The sequence below is a fragment of the Eublepharis macularius genome, chromosome 1, assembly GCF_028583425.1.
Source record: "Eublepharis macularius isolate TG4126 chromosome 1, MPM_Emac_v1.0, whole genome shotgun sequence".
NCBI classification, from domain to species: domain Eukaryota; kingdom Metazoa; phylum Chordata; class Lepidosauria; order Squamata; family Eublepharidae; genus Eublepharis; species Eublepharis macularius.
Genome location: NC_072790.1, coordinates 189,536,063 through 189,560,721, shown reverse-complemented (window position 1 = coordinate 189,560,721; position 24,659 = coordinate 189,536,063). Strand labels below are relative to the sequence as shown.

General features: G+C 43.8%; 1 protein-coding gene across 1 annotated transcript in view; it reads right to left on the bottom strand.

The window, feature by feature from the left end:
- Positions 1-24,659, bottom strand: part of USH2A (usherin) — an 843,391-nt gene that overhangs the window by 437,897 nt on the left and 380,835 nt on the right. Inside the window, exons 32-33 of the mRNA XM_054970549.1 lie at positions 11,525-11,684; positions 9,564-9,735 (exon numbers count right to left, since the gene is read on the bottom strand). Of these exons, the coding sequence (XP_054826524.1) occupies positions 9,564-9,735; positions 11,525-11,684 (332 nt within the window). The remainder of the gene's footprint in view (positions 1-9,563; positions 9,736-11,524; positions 11,685-24,659) is intronic.

The following is a 24,659-nucleotide window of genomic DNA, read 5'->3' as shown; positions in this document are numbered from 1 at the left end:
TTGGAGGACTCCAGATATGGTGGTTGTGAAACTCCTTGAGCATAAGATTATGTCTCAGGATTATAATCAAGTCACTATCAGCGAGTGTTAGTGACCATATCATAATACCTATGGAAGAGTGTAAGGGAAGCCAAACAACTGTATAATCTCTCCTACTTACTTGTTTTTTTTTAAAGAAAAGAGAAACTCTTTCCTTTTTGCCTCTTAACCATAGGCTTTTAAGGTGGTTTCCAATGAAAACCATAGAAAGTCAATACAACAGAACTTTAAAATCCATCATTAAAGCAACATGTCACAAAATCAGCACTACAACATTTGAAAAGTCAGCAACAACATCAGAGCAAAAATTGAACAAAATGAAGAGTGAAGACCAACTCCATTGTAAGGTAAGTTTTATATATATTCTATGGTGTTAATGTTGACTGTCCTGGCTGGCCCATTATATCTCAGAAGCTAAACAGGGTTGGCCGTAGTTAGTGCTTGGATGGGAAACCACTAAGAAAGTCCAGTTTTAGGTGGGTAGCCATGTTGGTCTGTAGCAGAAGAGCAAGATTCGAGTCCAGTGGCAACTTAATGACCAACTAGATTTCTAGGATATGAGCTTTCAAGAGTCAGAGTTGAGGGTCACTCACTACACAAAGGCAGGCAATGGTAAACCACCTCTGTTCATCTCTTGCCTTGAAAACCTTATGGGGTTGCCACAAGTTGGCTGTGACTTGAGAGCACCTCACAGACGCACTGTTGACAATCAGAGGTTGGATCCTACTGATTGTGCTAATGATGTTTTCCAGTGGTGCAATGATCTTTCTCTAAGGTCAGGTAAAGGCCTTTGCATAAGAGGAAAGCACCATCATTAGCAAAACAGATCCATACAATTCAGTCCAGGATTCTTTCTTATACCTTCTAGTCTCTGTGCAGTTATAATGCTGATATAAGCAAGCCTACTGAAATTGTACGAAAACCTTTTTGCTCCTTCTATCTAATATCTATCTTCTTTTGTTTTCTATTTGGAAAAATAATAAAAAATATATTTTAAAAAAATACAGGTAAAAAATATTTCCAGATTCTCGGAAATCCAGCCTGTGGCACAAGTAGATGTAATCCTATATGAGGGCATATGATGACTTCATAGTATAAATCACAACAGCGATGCAGGCAGTTCAGATTCCATTGCTTTCAATGTGATGGCTAAAAGAAAATCACTGTGTGTGTGTTAGGTACGTATCATTTGCATAAACACAATTAATTCACAATTCATTAATGTGTGCTAGCACATCTTCAGACAGAGGTACATTTCGCACTCGGTTTTTAGAGCGCATTTGTACCTGTTCCACATCCCATGTTTGCAAGGTTTTCACACTTAAAAGTAGTCATGGGATGCAGTCCCGCTTTTTGTCCGCTGTATCCCCGATTTTTCCCCCTGCGGACATACCCCGATGTTTTTTTAAGTTCGCTGCCGACTGGCAGCTGGCCCGCATTTTGCTAATGTGAACACTTTTGCCCCCTTTTTGCTTCTCTCCCCCCCTCTCCTTTTCCCTGGGAGCTGATTGGTTTGTGCAGAATTAACCACTCCCACCCTCCTCAGCTCTCTGAACTCCTTGTCCACCATTTTTTTTAGTAATGCGAGCTGAGGGTCATCAGGCTGTTTCTTCGTTGGTTTCCTTCCTCCCAGTATGCATGCTCTTTTATTTTTTTTTTCAAAAGCCAGGAATGATTCCTAAGCTTGCTGCTAATTCCCTGCTAGCTTTAAAAGCAAGGAAAGTGTTAAATAGCTGCTTTCTCCTTCCTCCCTTAGGGTATGCACACACGTTCTTTTTTTTTTTAAAGAGAAGAATGGGTTGCAACGTTGTAATGTTCCTGCACTTTCTTCCTGGCTTTAAAAGCCAGGAAAGGATTAAATGGCTGCTTTTCCCTCCCTCCCAGGCATGTTTCAGACTTTGCCAAAGAGGGGGAAAAAACCCAAGCATTTTGCACAGCCCTTTGGAAACAAGCCTCTGCTTCCTGGGAGGAGATGAATCGGCAGCATTTTAACCCTTCCTTGGCTTGATTTAAAAAAATGAGAGTGGTACATGTTTTCCCCCAGAACTCTGCCACCAATTACGTCTCCAGTGGGCAGGGGACAGCCCAGTCAGCAAAAAGGGGGGAAGGGTTCCAACATTGCAACGTTACTACGCATGCTCAATTTTTTTTAAAAAAGTGTGACGTGAATTGCAAGGCCCCGAAAGCCCAAAATTGCACTGAGGTTTTGAAATGAAGCACAGACACCAAATCGAAATTGCAGTGGACAATGTGAAATGAACAGGTGCAATGCCGAAGCCACTGCGATCGGGGCGAATGCTCATAAATGGCGGTTTAAACCGTAAGTGCAAAAAGGGCCAGAGAATACCACATGCCTTTTTAAAGAAAAAATCTTAATGGTCACAGGGGTTTAAAAATGCTGTATAGACATAATTCATTGGAAGGCTTTGACAACCAGTATGGAATGTAATTAAAAAGTAAATTATATCTGTATCAATACTGAACAATTACTGAGTATCTCCTAATGGATAAAATGGTTGGATAATTTTCGTTTTAGTTACTGGCAAATTCAACTTCACTACAGTGTTTTTCTCCTTTGAATCATCAAACACCCATTCAACATGTTTGATTTGTAGATCATCAAAATTCAAATATATTGTGGAATGTTTCTAGTCATTCCTAGTTTACATGATTTTATTTATTTGTTAATTTAAAATATTTACCATCTATCTTTCCTAGTGCTCATATAATATAATTTAAAACAGTAACAGAAATATGTATGTCTTTTCCCCCACTATATTGTTGATATGCATGTGCACATTGATAAAATGCTACAAAATGCAATCTTGATATGATTGTGTCAGGGTTGCATCAAAATTATTTTTTATGCAGTTTTACTAATGCACCTCTGTACGTGTGTGCATTAATAAAACAGTGTATGAAGATTATTGATGCAATCCTATATTATATATGAAGACTTTTTTTCAGCTTTTTATGACAGTGCACGTGTGCTGTTAACACAGGTGGAAGAGAAGATCCAAATGAATAATAAACGCCAGCAGCAAAACCATGTGTGCATCTCCAACTGGAGAATTAGTTTTAGAAATTCTACTAGCTAAATTAGAATTCAAGATGAATGGGACACATGTCTGAGCAAACCCACTAAACAATAAAGCAGGTTTACAATGTGGTGCCTATGAGTGCCGTGGTTCACCTATCTCAGTGCCTGCAAAATGTTTTTAGCAAGTGGGTGGGGCCAAGTGGACCTTTTGCTCAGCAGGGCTTTGGAGTGGCCATTAAGGATCTGATTGGCTGTGGACATTTTTTTATGTTGCTTTGGCAGCTACTGCCACCACAGCATAAGGATCTTCACTGTGTGATGGAAGATAAACACGGTGTGTATGCATGAAAGTATTTTAAAACAATATGTTCATTTTTAAAGCCATCCCGTTAAACAGAGCTTCTGCTTGAAATGCTAGGGTTATGTGTGACATCATTTTTGTGGCAGGCTCCAAACAGGAAAAACAAAATAGGGAAAATACAACCCTTCCTATCTATAACTTTTTTTAAAAAAGAAGATGAACAATAGAAACAAGAACAAACATGAGTTAATTTGAGCATCATATTGCAAGTCTAAATCACTAACAGGGTAATCCTAAGCAAAGTCCTTTTCAACTTTGAAAGGTATAATTCTTTTTAGGATTGTCGCGTAAATCACAGAGCTGTTAAGATTAAAAATACACCCCTCATTAGTTAACACAATAATGATGATGATGATGAAGAAGAAGTATAGTACTTCCAAGTGTTCAAAGTGCTTCATATACATCATTCGGTTGACATTTTCAAAATAAATGACACAATCAACTTCAAAGTAAGAACTTTTGATTCTCTTCGATAGAAAAAAAAAAAGATTGTCAGGAATATGTTAAGTATTTTACAATTTGTGGGGAAGAGGTCTGTCACTCTCTCCTCTAACATCCAGTAGGAAAATGCTAAAGCATTTTTCTTCAGAATAGCCACCTCAGAAATATGGACTATGAACTAATATGTCACCTAGGAAGTCATGGGGCTAAGGTAAGAGACTCCAAGGTCCCAGGGGAACGGCCCTCTGGTTGCTCCTGCCTGAGGTGGATGTTAGGAAGGAGCTGGTCTGCTTTCTATTGCCGTTGGCATAGCTCATTGCAGTTTAATTTCAGCTGGATAGAGTCCATCTTCTAGACTTGTGATTAGACTTGTGGTCCCTAAGACCATGTAAGAACAAAAGAGGAACCGAATTGGGGGTCCCCTTAAGTCAATAGTCCTGGGGGCTACAGATTCCAAGTCAATCTTAGTATGAATACCCTTGCTTTTGTAGTCTCCAGTAAGATCTTTATTGTTACTGAAAGGGTAGATGATCTACTTTGTGGTAAAATGTGGTGTAATATTTAGAGCATTCAAGAGCATGTTGAGCAAAATGAATGCATACTGAATGTCTACACATAAATGTAAATGTATTCATAATCAAGAGCCGAATATTTTTCTATGGCATTTATCAAAGCATTTATCCTTATATAGGTATTACTATAAAATGATGAGAGTGTTTAAAACAAACAGGAACAATCTCATGTTTATATTCAAGATATTTTCAGTTGTACCATGTAACTTAAACTGTTCATTAATCAGAAGAAAAGAAAAGAAATGACTGCATAAAAAGAATAGCAATGACATTTAAAAGACATTGCTAGCTTGCAATAAACACCCATTTTCAGTTGTATTTTCACAAACATTTTTGTAAGGATTTCTAGAAAACTGGAATTGAATGAAAAATCAGTTGCCTACCAACAGTTTGGGTTCTCAGTATGTTTTTGGGGAGCACTATGGCACCTGCCAGTGCCTTTCCTGGTGCCCACCATGTGTTTTTAGGATGTGGGTGGAGCCAGGTGGAGCTTTTGCCCAGCAGTGCTTCTGATGGGCCTTAGGAGATCTGATTGGCTGCAGATTTTAAAAAAATACTTTGGCAGTGGCTTCCATCACAGCACGAGGATGTTCACTAGACATGGGCACGAATTGGAATATGAATCAAATTTCATCACAAAACGGGCCATTTCGCGTATCGCGAAATGACGTTTTGTGGGGCTGTGGTTATCACGAAATTCACGACATTTTGGCCTGTTTCGTTTGCTTTGTAAACAATTTGTAATTTCAGACAAGCTGGCGCCGGTCCATTGGTTCTCTAGGTGACAATGGGCCCAGACCTTTTGTTGCCATTGGAAACCCCAATCATAGCCCACTTACCCTTGATTGGCAGCTCTCCTAGCCATCTGGAGAGCTTCCATTCTGCCCAGTACAGCCAGGAGCTGGGGGGTCAAGCCCCTAGGCAATGAAGGAGGTGGGCCTTCTGTAGCCATGGACACACCAATCTCACCCCTCCAAACCCTGTTAGACAGGTCTGTCAGCCAATCACAGACCTCCTGTTCTGCTCTATGCCCACATTTTTTATAAAAGGCACCTTGTGTTTCAGTCCCAGTAGACAGAGGGAGAAGGACCTGTTCCTGGGACTGGAGTGAGAGAATGTGTGGAAGGATTTGGGATTGTGCTTTTGGTTGCTGCTGCTTTAAAGAGACTGAAAGAAGCCTCTTATTTCCAGCTCTTGGTCTTACTGTGGGAAGGTCTTTGGATGAGGGTGCCTTTTTTCCTCCCCCCACCCCCACCCTAGTCTCACACCTTAGCCTGGCTCTGGGGCCTAGGCCTCCTCTTTTTTATTTGCTTGTCTTTGGGTCTTCTCAATTTTTTCTCTGCTCTTTTGAGCAACACAATTGCTGTTTCCTTGTTTCTTTTGGTTTTGGTTTACGGCCTCTCCCCACAAGCCCAGTCTCAGAGCCACTGACTGCTGGCTCTGGGGCACAGCTTTGTGTAGATTCCTCTCCTGAGGTCCTGACCCCTTTTCTGTTTGCTTTCTCTCCCTTACTTGCTGTGCACCTTTTGGGGCAGCTCACTCTTGTTTTGTGCACCCACCGTGTGCATCTCATTTTTATTTTGGGAACCTCTCCCACCTGGGCAGGTGTGTCTGTTGTGTTTAGGGGCTCTACCCCCAAGGCCAGTCCCAGGGCCACTACCTGTCTCTTGGGCACAGCCTTGTGTTGCTTCGTCACCTGAGGGTGGAAACTCCTCAGTTATCTTGGTTTTTTTTTGCTTCCAACTTATTTTTGTGTGAAGCACTATGAGGTGTGGAATGAAGGGCAAGGGTGGTCGTGGGGGGAGGAAGTGCACAGCTTGTCCTGGTTGCCCATCGGAGCCCAGCAATACTGTGGGGGGAGGTCTTGGGGGGCACCAGAGACTCCAACTGCAGTAAATCTCCCTGTGGGGGTAGTGGAGGAGGCAGAACAAGTCTCACCGCTGGCAGGAGTCCAACTTGATCTCCTCAAAATTTTTGAGGAAGATGACAAGGGGGAATCTCAGGAGGAATGCTGGGATTTTGGGGAGTCATCCAGCTCCTCCAAATCCCAAACTCTTGGGACTGTCGCTGCCTACCCCTCACTCCATCTTCCCAGCCCCACACCACACTGCGGCCGGTAATCCTTTGTCCTCCTCCTGACTTGCCAACTCCTGGTTGCCATTTCGGTCAGGTACTATGGCAGCACTTCCAGCCCCTTCCCAACAACACCTGTGCAGTGTAGTGCCATTCCTGCGATGACCTAGTGCGTAGGGGCTGTGATCCCAAGCACCTGTCATCAACTGCCCTCCGCTTTCATCTGCAGAGACACCACCCGAGCCTGCTGCCTCCGGAGCAACACGAGTCATCTGGTGGGTGGAAGAGGAGGGCTCCTGATCAGAAAGAAGGGGGAGGGTCATGGGAGTCCACCCCGAGCAAGAAGCCTTGTTCCGAGGGTAATGCAGGTGGGAGTGGAACCTCCAGGCAGGCTACCTTGCAGGAGGTTGTCCCCTCGGGGTCAGGGACGGTACCTATAAAAAGAGTCAGGGGGAGGGCTCAAGAGGCGGGCACTCGTGTGCTGGCAGAGACGATTGCCCTGGAATGACTCCCTTTGTCTATCGTGGACGGTGTGGGCTTTCAGAGGCTGCTGCGTCATTTTGCCTCCTGGTTCAAAATGCCATCATGGTGGACCACTGGCCAGCAAGTCAGTCCCACCCTCTACTGCAGTGTGTGAGAGATGGTTGGTCGGGAGCTGTCATGTGTCAAAGGTCGGACCATGCACTTCACAGCAGATATGTGGAGTGGCTGCCATCACAGCTACCTTGGCCTCACTGCCCATTGGTGGCAACCAGAGGACCTCCGCTGCCCCAGGGAAACACCAGGGCCCTGGGGTGAGGTGCTGCCCTTGCAGCCAGGGTACAGAGTGGTTATGCTCCAGGCACGGGGGATAGATGATGATCACATGGGGAGGAACATTGCCACTATGATCAAGGCTGGGCTGAGGGAGTGGGCACCCATGGGTGATTTTATCCATGGCATCATGGTCACCGATGCAGGAAGCAACATGCTGGCAGCCCTGAAAGAGGTATCCCTTTATGGCCCTGTCTGCCTGGTGCATAAGTTGCACCTGGTCATGGTGGATGCTCTTGGACTAGGTAGCAAGGTCAAGGCCACCTGGGACCAGGCAACGTTTTCCATGCGTGACTTGTTGGATAACTGCCGGCGTTTGGCTTCACACTTCTCCCGTAGTGTGAAGTCTTCACGTGAGCTGCTCCAGAGGCAGGTGGAGGGGGGCAATCTGGAGCATTATCTCTACCAGGACATGCCCATCCACTGGATTAGTCATCTGGTGGAGCAAAAAAACCCAGTCCAGGACATCACGTCATCCATGGCTATTATGCAGGACGGGGAGGAGGTCAGCGTCAGCTATGTGGACTGGTTGGCCTTCTCCCAGATAGTCCGTGTCCTTAAGCCCTTTAAAGATGCTACTGAGGTCCTATGGTCGTACCAGTCCAGCCTGGGACAGGTCATCCCCCTGGTCAATGAGCTGGAGAATGAAGAAGATCTTGCCCCAGGGTCAGGGACTTTGTCAGGAGGTTGCAGGCGGGCATAGCCGCCTGCTTGCATCCTCTCTGCCAGTAGCAGCCATACAGACTGATCTGCATATGTGACCCCGGATAAAGGGAAGCATCGCCATGTGGGATGGCCAGCTGCAGGACTGGAAGAAGGTCCTGTGCAGAGCGGTGCACCATGGGACTTATAGTACCCTCCCCCCAAAGAGGGAGAGGCATCCATCTATGGCACAGGGGGACAGAAAGGAGGCAGTCCAGAGCATCAACCGCCTCCTGGGCCCATGAGGGGGGGCACTGACAAAACACACATTCTGGAAGTTGTAGGTGCCCCTTAGGGTCCAAGGGGGCGCTGCAGGCACCCCTGAGCCCATGGCATGGGGGGACAGAAGGGAGGCGGTTCAGAGCATTGACCGCCTCCTGGGCCCACAAGGAGGGGGCAGCCACTGACAAAACCCACAAGCCAGAAGTCGTGAGCGCCCCTTAGGGCCCAAGGGGGTGCTGCGGGCCACCCCCAAGCCTGTGGCACAGGGGGGACAGAAGGGAGGCTGTCCAGAGCATTGACCACCTCCCGGGCCTGTGAGAACGGGGGGCCACCGATGTCATGGGTGCCCATCAGGGCCCAAGGGGACACTGCAGGCTACCCCCAAACCTGTGGCATGGGAGGACAGAAGGGAGGAAGTCTGGAGCATTGACCGCCTCCTGGGCCCATGAGGAGGGGGCGGCCACCAACAAAACCCACATGCTGGATGTTGTGGGCACCCCTTACAGCCCAAGGGGGTGCTTTAGGCCACCCCAAGCCAGTGGCACAGGGGGACAGAAGGGAGGTGATCTGGAGCATTGACTGCCTCCTGGGCCTGTGAAGAGGGGGCAGCCACCGAATTTTCAGAGAACTTGGGGGTGGGGGAGAGTAGCTTTTGATACTATGAAGTTGTTTTAACTTTGCCTTCATGCAGGCTACTCTGCATCCCCATCAGATACATGGAGGGCCCTAAGTTTCATTTCTAATGTTTAACTGGAGCAAAATACCGAATTATTGCAGCTTTCTTGGAATAGTACTGGAATTCTTCTGTCCTGCTTCTTTATTTAAACTGTTTTAATGAAGATTCATTGCTTTTGTTTTAATAATCGCTACTGTTGTAATTAGAGATTGGAAGCTACCTCAGCATCTGGTGCACTCAGTGTGTTGGGTATAAACAACTGCCCTCTTTCTACATCATTACTGTGCTGGGGTGACCGAGCAACGCCCAAGATCTTACCCAAGTAGGTCTCTCCAATATGGTTACAATGAGGGGATAGCTAAAACATAAACCACTTGCCATCAGAGGCCCATGTGGCAGTGAATGGAGTGAGTTGTTCCATGTTCTGTGACCTGGTGCTGAGTTATGGGAAACTGAGGACTTTGTACTTCCCTACATGTTTTAAAAAGAATGTGTTTATATCTGCCTATTAAAGTGTTGTCAGAAAATGTACTTAATGTTACATACATTTTAACACATTTCATAATGACCAAAAAGAAATATAATATTATGCACGCATCTCATTATTATTATTTTGCAACTTACTGCTAGTCTAATGAAGTATTCAGTACCCGGGAATAGGTGTCGTATTGTGTAGTCTTGAGAAAGATCTGTACTGTTATAGATTAGATTCCAAACTGTAACATTTTTTTCTTTCTTGGCAATGTAGAGAATATAGCCCTGTAGAATTCCATTTACTTCCTCTGGCTCTTTCCACCTGGAAATAAAAGTAGTACTTCATTCTATTTAATTCACAAAGCATAGGTAAAAACAAACAGTAACCTAGTGGTAAATATGTAAAGCATGAAAGTCATCAGATCACTAAAACATTAGGGAGGAAGTTTTAAAAGTATACATGAATTGTCAAAAAAAACCCCCTCCTTAAATGCAATATTTATTCTTGGGTCCCAAATGATTGTGATACTATCTTCAAAGAAAATGCTACATGCTGATGTTAATCGCCAGCATATTTTTCCCATGCCAAGCTTTTCACTGAGGCTATGGCCATATGTAGGTTATACTGATTGCATAAAGACAAAATGGAAATTAGGCTGGCAAATGATAATCAAAGGTTCACAGTGCCACTAAACTAATCACTTCTATGCATTTAATCATAATAAATTTAATTTTATGTCACAAACTCTATCCCTGATTGAACTCACTGGGATTTTTGCATAAACCAATACAATATTTGTGTCATCTATACAAATGGGAATTTGGATTATGGAGCAGTGTTACCAGGATCAGTCACTTGGCAGAGTCATCCTGCAGATGACACCAAGGAGTTTCTCAAGGCTCCCAGAGAATGAGCCCAGTGTCCAAAAATACCCAGCCCCAGCTCTTAATAAAATTCTCATTGCAACTGGTAATACAACAATACAACAGTAAGATCTAGGCTAAAATATTCTTAAAATTTTATTAGCTCAAAAAAGAAAAAAAATAAGAGGGTGGGACAGAAGTTTATCTGCAGCAACAGATAAAGAAAGAAAGAAAGAAAGAAAGAAAGAAAGAAAGAAAGAAAGAAAGAAAGAAAGAAAGAAAGAAAGAAAGAAAGAAAGAAAGAAAGAAAGAAAGAAAGAAAGAAAGAAAGAAAAAGACTATACCCTTCAGATAAGAATTTTCAGGCAGGTGCACTGTTCGATGCTCGTACCTCTGATTACAGAAATTCACATACCAAATTTCTTTTTTTCTAGTGGGACTAAACTGGAACAGTACTGGAATGTAGAGAAGCAGTAAAGATACAGTATAGGGTGAAATAGGTTTGAATCCATTCCAAATGTGACCTTCCATTCACAGAAAGAATCTTTCATAAAAATGAGTTGTCTGTAGCCAAGCCAATGGCTACATCAGCAGAAAAGAAAAATGACTGTCCTCAATACAAGACCAGCCTCTGAAGGATATAGAGGTATCTTCCCTTCTTAAGGAATGAGCCGCTTACTCTCTGGAAAGTCATATGTTACATTTTACAAACCTTCTGATCACAATTTAAGCCACAAAAACTACAGCAGCACGTGCTTGTTTCTAAGAAAGAATAAGGCAAAGATCTCTGCTTAGTTCTATTCATTTAAAAGCTAAGTGCCCTATGTACAGCATATACTGCCACCTAGAAAACATAAAAGAATTATCTTCAATTTGAGAGGGTCAGTTAAAATTCTGCCAATACCCTGCTTTATGCTAATCAGGCCTGGCCAAACCAGGAGTCATGAAAAGCCCCTCTCCTTAATAATATCTGCAAGTTGACCCTGTCTGTTGAAAAAAGTGTGTGTGTGGGGGGGGGGGACCAACACTGTTAGTCATAGAAACATAGAACCATGGAGTTGGGAGGTATCTCTAGGGTCATCTAGTCCAACCCCCTGCATAATGCAGGAAATTTACAAATACCTCCCCTCCCCACACACTCCCAGTGACCCCTGCTCCATGCCCGGAAGATGGCAAAACACTGCCAGGATCCCTAGCCAAACTGTCCTACCCGGTACTACTGGAGAAAAAGAAAGTCTGCACTTAACTGTGCATAGATTGTTATAGAATCCAAAACCGTCAGGATTGGTGCTTCTACATGAGCTGGTGGCAGCTGTGCTGTAAGCAAGGTGACCTGGGAACTGTTTGTACAGCCAGCAATTGTGCAAGCAGTGAGAAGAAATGGGTATGCTGTAAAAACTCTTAAATCTATAAAAGAGAGGAAACAGGCAGTTACTTATTATAGCACAATTTATCCATTTACATTTAATAAGGAATTACATTCAGAAAATCTGGAGGAAGGGTGAAGGGGCAGCATTGCCATATCTCTGTGATTTTTTTTTAAGGTTAGGGTATTGCAAACAGTGTTAACCATTGTTATTGATCTCATTTTGTCCTATGGATTTTGTTGCAAAACACAGGCATTGAACTATAAGAGAATATGTAATATAGCCAAAAAGGGCATATGTTTAAAACTATTGTATGTATAAAACATATACAGACATCACTTAATATTTAAGAAGCATTATTTTTGCTGTGAAATATAATACATTGTTTAAAGTGTTTCACCATTTACTGAAGCTCTTAAATTGTGGCCCTCACCCAGAAGTTCTCACCAACCCTTCCTGTTGGATGCTCAGTGGAGGAAGCACTTTTCAATAAACAGCTAAGTAGATCACATGAATATCTTTTTTAAAATTCTGCTTTTTGCTCTATTCCTGAATACCCTCAGATCAAAAGCCTCTCAAAAGTCGTTTGTTTTTTAAGGCGAAAGGAAACTGTGCAATCCCTGAGCTGTCAGTTGACAGGGACAAGTTCACGAAGGGCACATACCTTAGGAACAAGGGAGCTGTGCAATATCAGAGGTTGTCTGATGAAGATCCTCAACCCGACTAAGCTAAGACATAGGCAGAAGCTCTTTATATTTATATTTTACTTAAAATATTTGTATTCTACCTTTCCACCCATAACAGGGTCCCCAAGGCAGTGAGCGTTAAAACACTAACAAACAATTTAAAACAACATTTTAAAATAATTTAAATTAATGTTTAACAATTCAATAATTTTGCCACAAAAACACACAACACAAAGAACAGGGTGGAGAGCCAGAAACAGTGATTGGGGGTATGCCAAAAAAAGTCTTCACCTGCAATAGAGGGGGAGAGGAATAGGCATCAATAGATAGGGAGAGACAAATCTCCGTGGGGAGGGAGTTCCAAAGTTTTGGTGCCACAAACAAGTAGCCCCTTTCTCAGGTTGCTACCCATCTAGCCTCAGATCTCAGGGGCTCTGATCTCCCCTCCTGGTCCCACCCACCTACCCACTCCTCGCCTATGGGATCTGAATGAAAGGGTTGTACATTTCTGAGCACTGCATTGAGTAGTGATTTTTATTGTATTTGTATCTAAAATGATGGCTTTTATTTTATATTGCTGTTTTTATATGTATGGACTGATGTTACCTGCTCTGAGCCCATTCGTGGGGAAAGTGGACAATAAGTGTAGTCAAATCAAATCAAAATCAGTGGTGCGGCACCCAAAGCAGGACCTCCGAAGATGGCTAGAGTGAACGGGTAGGTTTATGATTGTGGCTAGATATAGATTAGGGCTTTTATCAAGCACACAGGCCCATAAGAAAGCTTACAGAGAATGTATATGGGCACTCTGACTAATTTGTAGTGAATACTCTCTACAAAGCAGACTGGGCAAGGGCTGGCAGAGACACAGAGTCCCTCTGACCCCTCCAACATCTTGAATGTCCTCTCCATTATATTTGAAGCTGGGAAATATAGGCTCAAGATACCTGAGCTTATTGATTTTGGGGTCCCTGAAACTGTTAGTGTCAAGAATCTGGAACTACTATCAAACAACGTGAGGAGTTCCACTGCCTGCTGACCTCCGCTAGCTCCCTTCTGGGCCTCCTAGGGTTGGCAACATTGGTGGCAGTAGCAACCCCAGCGCACAATTGAGAAGGATGAGGAGTGAAAAACAAATGGAACAATGAAAATGAATACAGTTAACAACAAATACAATGAAAATGTTTTTAAAAATAGTTCTTAGTGCATGGGTTAGTACCGTATTCAAATTCGTCATAAAATACCATAAAATAAAAGGTACCGCAATAAAAGAAAATTATCATGGCAATGCCTGTTCATCCATAGAAGGTTCATAATTCTTTAATATGGATTAAAGTTTCTTATGGGAAAATCTGGACATCCATGGCAATAACTAGTGACAGAATACAGTCCACATTGTTTTGCACTTTTCTGTGGCAAATCATGTGAAAACTACCATGGAAGTACTTCGGTTACTGTGATGTAGTCTGTAGATAAACCTGGTATATTTATTCATTTAAACAAGTGTCATTTCAGGCTGAAGTAGCTGTCAAAAAATAGTGATAAAAATACTGATAAAAATGATTAGGAAGTGCTATTAAAAAACTATTTTTTCATACACACTCATTTAAGGCTGGATCCTACCAGCTTTCTTGCCTTTTCACACCAAAAAGGCTACACCAGACATAACAGGATCCAGTGGACACAAGCCTCATGGGATGGCAGCTGCAGTAAGAGTGGGATTCAAGTGACATCACACAAAAATGTCAGTACGATCCTAACCTTAATGTCTACATTATTATTTATATGCTAGTGGGGATCTAGGGGGTCAGTGTCCAGCGTCTACTCTGCCTCCATCTCTATGCCCCAACCAAGCCACCAGGGTCAACAACAGGCCTCAGATGCTGAGGCGAAAGGGGGGAGGTTCACTGCACCTTGCTCTTTCTCCTCTCTTCTCAGGCCTTTCCTCTATGGCCTTGAGAAAACATGGAGTTTCCCACCTGCCCTGCCACTTGGCCCCTTTTGTGGGCCATGTTTAAAGGTATGAAAGCCCAGCGGCTTGCCCTACCTCCTGCACCTGTCCCTCTTTTGCCACAGCTGCTGGCAACAGCCCCTTGAAGGGCTCCTGGGTGAAATAGTGATTGGTGGCAGTCTCTGGGGAGACAGGGTAGTTTTGGGGCAGTCAGCAATCCAATCTTTGTCAGTGGTGTGCTTGCCAGGGCGAGCCTGGGGGCAGTACAGGGGCCAGGAGACACCCTGTTTTCAGATAATGCTTTAATTAGAAGGCTAATGCATAAAATGAAGATTGCAACATACAGCAAATTCTACTTCTGTAATTGTTTAAAACAGAATAGTATGCTAAAGTATTTGCAATTATTGCTAAATTCCAAGTAAGAAGGAGAGAAAATATAGTATAATCATCTCCGTTCTAATACCAGACATCTGTCCCCAATATGCAATACGGAACCTACTTTTAAAGTTTTTTTCTGTTAGATTTCCTTCTCTCTTTTTATTCTACTGCCTTTCACTGCACAAATTAAATTTCAAGTTAATTTCCGTGTATTACTCATTTGAAGGGGCGGTGCATGCACATATCTTCACAAAAGGTAATACTATGAAGAGTCTTATTGTGTTTTTCAAACATAATGGCAGTAGCCCTCATGGTATAGAGAGAAAAAGAAGATGCGAGCTATCAGAAGAAGAACCTAGTCTGCCTTTCTAGAAGCTACAAAAACCACACATCTAAATCAAACCTGCATCAATTACTTGCACATCAGCTCTGATTTGTACTTCTTGTCTGAAATTGACCCATTCAAGTGCTTCATAATGGATCAATTGTTTCAACAGACACAGGTAGAGATATCAATCTAAATCTTGGGCATTCCCCTAAAACTGTAAGGTTACTGTTTGCCAAGCCCTTCTGATTACATCCTGTTTTCCATTTGCTTGATTGGATTGTTTGCATAAGAGCAAATGGCAGCAGTCGTGGACATGAAAAACAGATCACTCTAAGTGGCATTAGAAACGGATCCACAAGAATTATCCAGAGATGTGTAACAAGGAAATGCATCCCAGTATATGGAAACCTCACCAATTAATGTCAGGCAAACAATAATTTACAATACAGACCATGAATTATATGCTATTTTACAATTGATTTCATGCTGCTGTAAGAAGAACTTCATTGATCTCAGTTTACAAAATGAACCAATAAGTGGTGAATGATTTTCTTTTAACTCATCACAGAAATTGAACATTTTTATCACATTATTACTAACTCCTGCCGTGAGTAAACTAAACTCTAGTAATTGCTCTTTTTAATTTGTAGAATGTTCTATGTCTCATTGACACAACAATGCATGCAGCATTACAATTTATTTAATGCAAGGTAAAGCTATTGGATGTATGGACAATATGTTGTTATTGTTTTACAGTTTTGATAGGCTTTACTGTACACTTCTCTTGCCGCTCTATTACTGTGTGCCTCCATCTGCTTACAGGCCTGTTTACATATGGTAGTTACCCCTTTTCTTGTTTTGAGGAATGCTAGTTGCTAGACATGCAAACAGGATTGAGAGGAGTTGGCAATGAATGGCTGCTACAATCACAAAGGCAACCAGCAAAGGGCTGATACGGGTATGACAAGAAAAAACAGACCAACGTCCCCGTATATTGAACCAATAGCAAAAGTTCACAACTTATACACCATTTATCTGCCTAAGAAATTAGGCATCAATAATTATATAACAAAAAATATTTCCAAAGAGGAACAAAGGAGCTGAACAAAATAATTGGCTCCTCACAATACACTGGAGCCTACATAATGATTCCTATTGTAATAGCTAAAGAGTAAAGAAGTCCCGACTGGAGCTTTAAAATACACTGTGACTCATGGTCATGAATATGAAAAGAGTCCATATGATGATGGTGATATGTTGCCAAAGACGTGAATAGCCAGTAATTTTCCCAACAGGATTCCGGGTATCCTCCTGTTTCAAAGTTTCTTGATCACGGGAATTAACTGCAAAAAATCACATACATGATATGGCAATCTCTATATTCTCATAAACTATTGCATTCTTGCCCCCAAAGATACTCACTCCTTTACAGCTTGACAAAAGTTCCGGACTGCATTCCCTGCTTGGTCAACAGCTGTTAACAAGTATCCTAATTACAGAGTATTTAAGGATCCTATGCTATGAAGTCTTAAAGCTCCCCAACTCCTCAGTCACAATAACCATATAGTCCTTATCCCATTAGCATATGCAAACAATTCAAACAAAGCCCAAGTAATCAACACCTGAATTGAGCCCTAATGGCCCTAAACAATTCAACTCAAAGGTCCAAAAGGCTTCTCTTCTCCTGAGTTCGTTATTTAGATCCTTAGATCTGTCTGCCTTAAGTACCTCCAGGACCATGTATCTAAATTCCCTTTCATTCCTGTGATGCTCAATGAAATGTGGCGTGAGGGGTGCTTCCCTCTAATCATTTCTAATATGAGAAATGTGTTCTTCAATGCGTATTTTGACAGGTCTACTGGTACTGCCAACGTAAATACGTGGGCAAGTACATCCAATAATGTAGACCACCCCACTAGTGCTGCATGTGGAAAAATGTCTGAGGGAAATTTCCCTGCCTGAGGAGGTGACCTTGAAAATAGACCCTATAGCTGCCAAGTTGCATACATTGCATCTTCCACACCGGTGATGTCCTACTGGTCTCTGAGTATCAGCCTCAATATTAACAAAACGAGAATGAACCAACCTTTCTCTAAGGTTTGCCGTGCGGCAAAAACCTATGGTTGGTAACTGTGCACACCCCGGTATATGGCTCACAATGTGCCAATGTTTCTTTATGATATTGCTGATGCCCTTGGCCAAGTGGGTATAGTCCACTGCCCATCTCAGGGATGCATCCATCTTTAACTTATGGTCTCTAAACAAGTCTGATCTGCGCTGCACAGTTGCCCTCTGCCAATTATTTTGTTCAGCTCCTTTGTTCCTTTTTGGAAATATTTTTGTTATATAATTATTGACGCCTAATTTCTTAGGCAGATAAATGGTGTATAAGTTGTGAACTTTCGCTATTGGTTCAATATACGGGGACGTTGGTCTGTTTTTTCTTTTACAATCACAAAGGCAGCAATGAACCCTAAATCAAGAGAAAATAGTGTTGTTGCCCTTACAGACAAGTATCTCTCAGGTGAATGCATCTCTCGGATGAGTGACAGAAAACATGAACATTATACATATATTACTATACCCACACCACTACTTTTTCTGCTCTTGATGGCAACATGGTTTGGGGGAGAAGTTGGACAGCAAGGTAGGCTTATATGGGACATTATTACATAATATGCTTCCCAGTTTTATTTTTTGCAAGCTTTTCCCCTAACTGTCTCAGCAATGCTTGTTTCAAATTATTGAAATCTGGTTTGACTTTTTTATTCTGAATCAAACCTAAAATTTCAGTTACCTAACAAGTAAATTTTATTTTGAAATTTAAGCTGCACTACCTGAAAACTAAGACTCTCATTCCAACCACTTTTTCACTGGTGAAATAGAACTCACATAAATGTGCTTAAATCTCTGTAAATATCCATCTACATGAGGTTCATCTATTGGTCTCAGGCACTAGCCCTATTTTTCAGTATTAAATCTGAATTTCCTTGCATGGCTGGTTTAAATGAGGTCATTATATTGCCGTCCATAGCTTAATGAATATTTGCTTTCTCATTTCAATTAGTGAAGAGTCAAACATACTGGTCCCAATCCCACTCTTATTTGCCTGTATATAAATGAAGAGAAACTTCATTGAAGTAAAACAAAATAGTTGTGATAAAAAAATTCAAACTTATAGCTAAGTACTATTAGTAATCCTGCTATTGAGACAGTTTAGACAATTATTTTGCAATTTCATTACATCAGGTTTATGCCACAATAAATGGAAAACTGCTGTACTAAATCAAGAACTAATTGTGGCAAATCTGACGCTTACATCCTGATCCAAAATATGCTTACTTGGAAGCATATCCTATTGATTTAGGCAAACTGACAAATGAGTCTCAGTGGGGGAACTCCAAGCCAACTCTAAATTTAGGGTATCCTTGAGTCTTTGACAAAACATGAATGAGCTTCAAGTGGTGCTTAATCTAAAAGAAAAAAGTGCCAGGGTTTAATCTGAAACATGGATGGTTGTCTATGCTACATTTTGTATCTGGGTACAATCTAAGCACAAAATACAAAATCTAAGCACAGAATACATGTGCATCATGCAAATTATGAAAGATACACATGATTTAGTTTGGTATGTATGCCTTTAACATGCTAGAAGAAAATGAACCAATTATTTTTCAGCTGTCACTTCAAGTATTTTAAGTGGCATGTTACAAATACATACAAATTCTTATACACATGCCCTTCACAAGTGACAAGATGCAACTTTAATTTTTAGTTATGTTACAACACTCTCACTTAGAGAGTGGTACAGCCCGATTTCATCAGCTCTTGAAAGATAAGCAGGATTGGTATTTGGATGGGAATTAGGGTTGGCAGGTCCCCTTACCCTCACAGCAGGAGGTGGGAGATCAGGCACTTATCTTTTTTGTGATGCTCGCAGATTCACAAAGTGTGCATGCGCTCTCAGGCTGCATGATTATGTCACTTCTGGGAAGTGACATCATTGTGTAGGGCATTGTGCTGCCCCTGGTAGTGCTCCTGCAATCCACAGCAGGCTGATTTCAACCCATTTGAGGCCGAATTAGGCCCGTTTGGGGCCTAAATCAGCCCACTGTGAAGTGCAGGAGCTCTCCAGAGACCTCCTGGCATGACATCATCGTGCAGGGGCCTGGACTGCTCCCATGCTTCGCATTTGGTAGCATTTTGTCATGGCCCAGTCTGAGAGTGAGGTCTCCTCTGGAGGAGAGGAGCCTCGTGTAGCCAGCCAGGACTCCTCAGGAGAAGAGGAGCCCTGTGTAGACAGCCCTAGCCCTGATTCAGCAGAAGCCAGCAATCAGGAGCAACAGCTGCTGGCTGATCAGAGCTTACAGCCAGCAGCAGAGGCACCAGCACCCTCTAGCTTCAATACTACAGAGGAAGCTCAGCCAGGGACTTCTACAGGTGCAGCGCAGCCAAGAGCCTCCACCCCCCCCCCAGGTTCACCCACGCCCAAGGAACGCCGCAGGCAGCGCCAGAGACTGGAACTGCAGGAGAGACGGCGCAGTGCTTGCCTCTTGAGCCAACGCCAGCTGCTGGAGAGTGATGATGAGTAGTGGCAGGATAGAGCCCCAGCAGCTGGCTGAAAACCATGCCTGGCTATAAGAGCCAGTCTGGAGGAACTGCTGGGCGTGGAAGCAACGTGTCTACTGCCTGCAACCACTCCATGTTCTGTGAACCTTGCCTGTGCCTGCTTTTGGACCTGACACTATCGGTGACTGACCTTGGACTGTGCCTGACCTCGCTCTTGGACTCTGGACTCACTCCTGGCTTTATCTTGTGCTCTGACCACCGGTTTGACTTGGCTTTTGCTCTTGGAACTCCCCTTTGACTTTGGCCTTAAGGTTTGGACTTGAACCACCCTGCTTGGGCTGGCCCAGCCTGTGACACATTTGCTACAGGAAGTACATGTGAAGTCCCACAGTGGGGCCAACAGAGCACCTCCCATGGCTATTTCAACCTGGAAAAATGGCACAGGAGGGAAAGATGAAGCCCCACCTCTGCCCATACCACTCTCGTGAGCCAAATGTCTGCAGCACTTGAGAACATTAGTTCTCCAATATTACACAAGTTAAATCAGGGATTCCCAACTCATGTCACACATATCATTTAGCGCAGCCCAGATTTACTAGCTACCAAGCCATCTTGAAACTCCTTCATTGACACAGAACTCCCTGCTGGGCCCCAAGACTGGTAGCTCTCACTGTCTCTTCTTCCTAACTTCCCCTTTATCCTTCTTTGTCACCCGAGTCTGTAAATTGCTCATATGCCCAGTGCTGGAAATATTCTCTCCAGATCTGCTCATTCCTCCACCTTGATATTTGTGATATTTAAATTTCTATTTGGGCTCCCTATGGGTTTCTATACTTCCCAAATCCACAGAAGCAGTTCATAAGCCAGTCAAGAATTCCGATTGCTGGCACATATATCATTTTTCTAAAGAGTATTTTTGAAGCTGTTGGATTTGAATACATTACTGTTATGGAGGAGTTTTTGCTTTAGCCACAATTAAAATCCAAGCCAGCCGCTGTAACAACAAGATGTTGCAGATGAGAGATCTTTTCTCAACACTGGATTCCTAAGGCTAGTTTTGTGAACATGGGATCTGTTCAAGGAACAGAATCACCTTCACACTGAAACACGTCTAATGTGCACTTGTGCCTGATTACATGAGGTAACGCTGTCTCCATAATTCCAGAATAATAAGAGCTGTCTGTGGTTACACAATTAAAGGAAAAACACTTTGCATATTTTCAGAAGTGTTTCCATCCTAATTATTATTTCACATGTTTTGGTTATACGTTTTGAACTGAAAACATATTTCCAACTATTGTTGGCTTCCCTGTATACTATAAGAAATAAATTAGAAGTGAATGGCAGAACAAAGGATGTTAAGGGTGTAATGCAATCTATCATACTCTATTGACCTCCCCCCCAGTCGGAAGAAGGAGACAGACACAAGGGGTTGGATAATAAGGGCCGCTTTATTGAAATACAACATGAACTATTAACTGTGGCCAAGGCCAACTGGCGGTACAGGTCAAGCCACGGGGTCAGCCCTGGACCTCCACCTTGACCTGTCTGGGTGAGCTCCACTGCCCTGGGTGTAAGCCATTCCGTAATGGCATCTACCCGGCTGGCCAGGCAAAGGGTTCCCCCTTTATCAAGCTCCTAAAGACCTCAGTCATACAGCATGAGGGTAGGACTTGCACCAGGGGTTCCCTGAAGGCGGTCTGCCAGGTGGTGGCAGTCATACAGCATACCCTCCACTCTTGTCAGACCCCATTTCCCCCACCAGTGGGGTGAATTACATGAAACCAGTGGGGCCAGTATGGGTGCTCACTGGCCCATTCCCTATTCCCCCAACTCTCTCCTGCCAATGCAAAGGCCAAGCCTCTGCTTAAGCCATTGCACCCCACCAGTGTCCTAGCACCACCCCGAGCCTTGCTGCAGGTTCTATGGTAAGGTGCCATTGCCAGTCTTAGACAGGAGAACCCCATCTGGCAAAAGCGGCCCTGAGACCAGGTGTATATTAAAACTATAACTCACTTGCACTCTGGGTAAACCTTGCCAGTAACAGGGCCTGCCACTAAGCCCAGGACATGAGAGGACCCATCCTCCTTATAGCAAATTGGGGGTGGACCAATCCAACCCAGAACCTGCAGGGAATCCTTACAGACTCAAACCAAAAAATGCGGGAGGACCCTTCCCAACCCAACAAGCCAGGGTAGGCCGATTCCCACCCAACGCACTGGGGGAGGACCATTCCATCCTCCAACCAGGAAGTGGGGGAGAACCATTCCTCCCCCCAAACTAAGAGCTGGGAAGGACCATTCCTTCCCCAAAACCAACAAGCAGGGGAAGACCATTCCTGCCCCCAAACCAACGGCATAAGCCAGAGGAGGACCATTCCAGCCCCAAACCCACTGCAGAAGCAGCCAGGGGAGGACCATTCCAGCCCCAAAACCTACGCATGATCCCAGCCATCAAGGCCAGCCATTTCAGCTTCAACGTAGACAACCGGACTCCACTGGACCCCGCCTGTTGTCACCAGTTGCTCCTAGGAGAAACTCCATCAGTAATGAGGCCATATAAGCACACCGTTGGCCCCGCCCTTGGGGACCATAAACTTTCAACACTGGCATCCACCCAGGGGGTGCCAAACGGCCATGCCCTCCCCAAATTCAGCCTGTAAAGAAACCTGGAACCAAATGAAACACTGCAACAATACAACTGCCTTTATCAAGCGGAATACAATGGATGCCCAGCGTCAATTATTGCCAGAAACCCAACCAATGGGACTTAATTCCCCTCAGCCTCGCTATGCTGGTTCCCCTTACTTGCTCACCACTGGACACCTCCCCCTTTAGATTGCTTACCAGGGCAAGCTGCATAGGGTTGAGAGCCAGCACAGGAGGTGCATTCATGCCTGTATTTGTAGGCTTTCCTATTACAGGGCCCTTTAGCAGTGAAGTCCCAGCAAAGCAGCCGAAGTTGCAAATGCTGCTCTTCAGGCAACTGGGCCCCGGAAGTTAAGGGGCGGACCGCTATCCACCCAATCCTCCATGTTGGGCTTAGCTGGGGACATAACCTGCAGCCACAACTTTGGTGAATCTGGTCCCATGGAAGCTGGGGGTTAAGAGCCACCCTCATCCTGAATTCCTTGTCGTACTGCAACCATGCAGTCCTGACGAAGTCAGTGTAACCTTGATAAATGATGCTGAGGTACTGGAACAAAGCAACTGCTCTTAATGGCTGTGCTCTCCACAATACCCCAGCATATATAAGAAATCCTGGTAGCCAATTGGCCCAGGTTCGATCAACCCACCTGCGTTTTATTTTCTCCTTTTCCCTCTCATCGAGATCCTCCTTGTCCTTCTTTTCCAATTCATGGAAAAGAAGGGAAAACACATCCACATACTCATCCCTCACTATCTTGTCACATGTGGCCTGGGTGAGACGATCCCCCCAAAGGCAGGGCAGTATCCCCAAAAGGAAGCACCCCATATGGTACCTGGATATAGCTTGGCGAACCAACAAGGAGGAATGTAGTTGCTGAAACTGTAATTACCTGGTTCAGACTATGAGCAAAATTTGAGTTCAGTAGAAACTTAAAGTCCAAGGAGATTTGCAGGGTATGGGTTTTCAAGAGTCAAATCTCCCTTTGTCAGACAGTTTGCTGAACCTTAAAAGTTATATTTGGGAGCTGTTGCTCTTTCTGAGCTGTTGCATAGCTCTTTCTGAGCTTCATTAGCCTCTGATGAAGGAAATGATGCTCAAAAGTTTATACTGGAAATCTTGTTGGTCTTTAAGGTGCTACTTGCTCTTCTGTTTCAGACCAACACTGCAATCCCCATGAAACCTGGTTCAGAATATGACAGTGCAATCCTAAAGAGAGTTACACCCTTCAAAACCCATTGGACTTAGAAGGATATAACTGTTAAGGAGGGCACCGAGAGTCTTCCTAGATTTTAATGCTAAACTGAATGTGCTGAATTGTTACCTTACACATTTTTTTAGCATCCTGGAATATATGTAAGATTCTGGACATATACCTTCAAAATAGTATCCAAGACTAGAGATGGGCACGATCCAAAAAAAATTAACGAGCCAGCAGATCGTGGTTCGGCGCCAGCAACGATCCCGAATTAACGATCCACATCGATCATCTCCTGTTCCCAAACCGTGGCTTGTGGATGCCAAAGTGGGGCACGCCGGTATTCCCAGCTATGTGGGAATGTGGGTTGTGGCGGTAGCCGACTATCTCAGTCTCTCTCTCTCTCTCTCTCTCCAAAGGCTAGCAAGTAGCAAGCAAGAGCTCTGTCCCACTCCACTGCTCGCAGAAAGTGAAACCCAGCCTGGGAGACCACGTCTATTTATAAGCATGGGTCCCATTCAGCAACACAGGAGGTCTGTGTTTGGCCATCAGAGCTGCCTATCAGGGTTTGCAGGGATGAGATTGGAGTGCCCATGGCTACAGAACACCCCCTCCCCCCTCCCTCCCCTGGGTGTCTTCTCCCAACTTGTGACTGCTTTGCTGCTCTGTGGTTGGAAGGAAGCCCTGCTGATCAAGGAAAGCTGGGCTTCCATTCGGGTTTCCAGGGTGACAGAAGGAGGGCAAACAGAGCTCAGGCATTCCCCTGGCTCTGTTGCCGGGGAATAGATTGCTGGCGCCTGAGTGTCTGGATCCCTGAACCGAGCCCGAACACCCCGATCCAGGCCTCTCCCGACTGCTGGATCATTGGCCGTGGACAATCACGATCTGCCGGGTCACAATCGCGCGATCGCCATTATTGTGGGTTTTTTTCATTCGTAATGCGGATCGTGCCCATCTCTATCCAAGACACTTTGTAGGCATATTAACAAAATGTTTGCTTTAAGTTTACTTTTTTCAAACTCTAGAGACTAATCACAGCTCAGAGAGAGCTGTGAAATAGTCCACAAAAGATATTTTTTAAGGCTCAGTAAATAGAGTGTAACCCCACTACTGCTCAACTAAGGGAACGAAGAAATCTTCAGTTTCTCTCAAACCCAAAGCAGCTGTTTATTAAGCAAAGATCTCTTCAATGTTCAAGGTAAGCCTTCTGTTAAGGTAAAAAGCTTATGCTTCCTTTTAGCTACCCAACCACTTCAGTC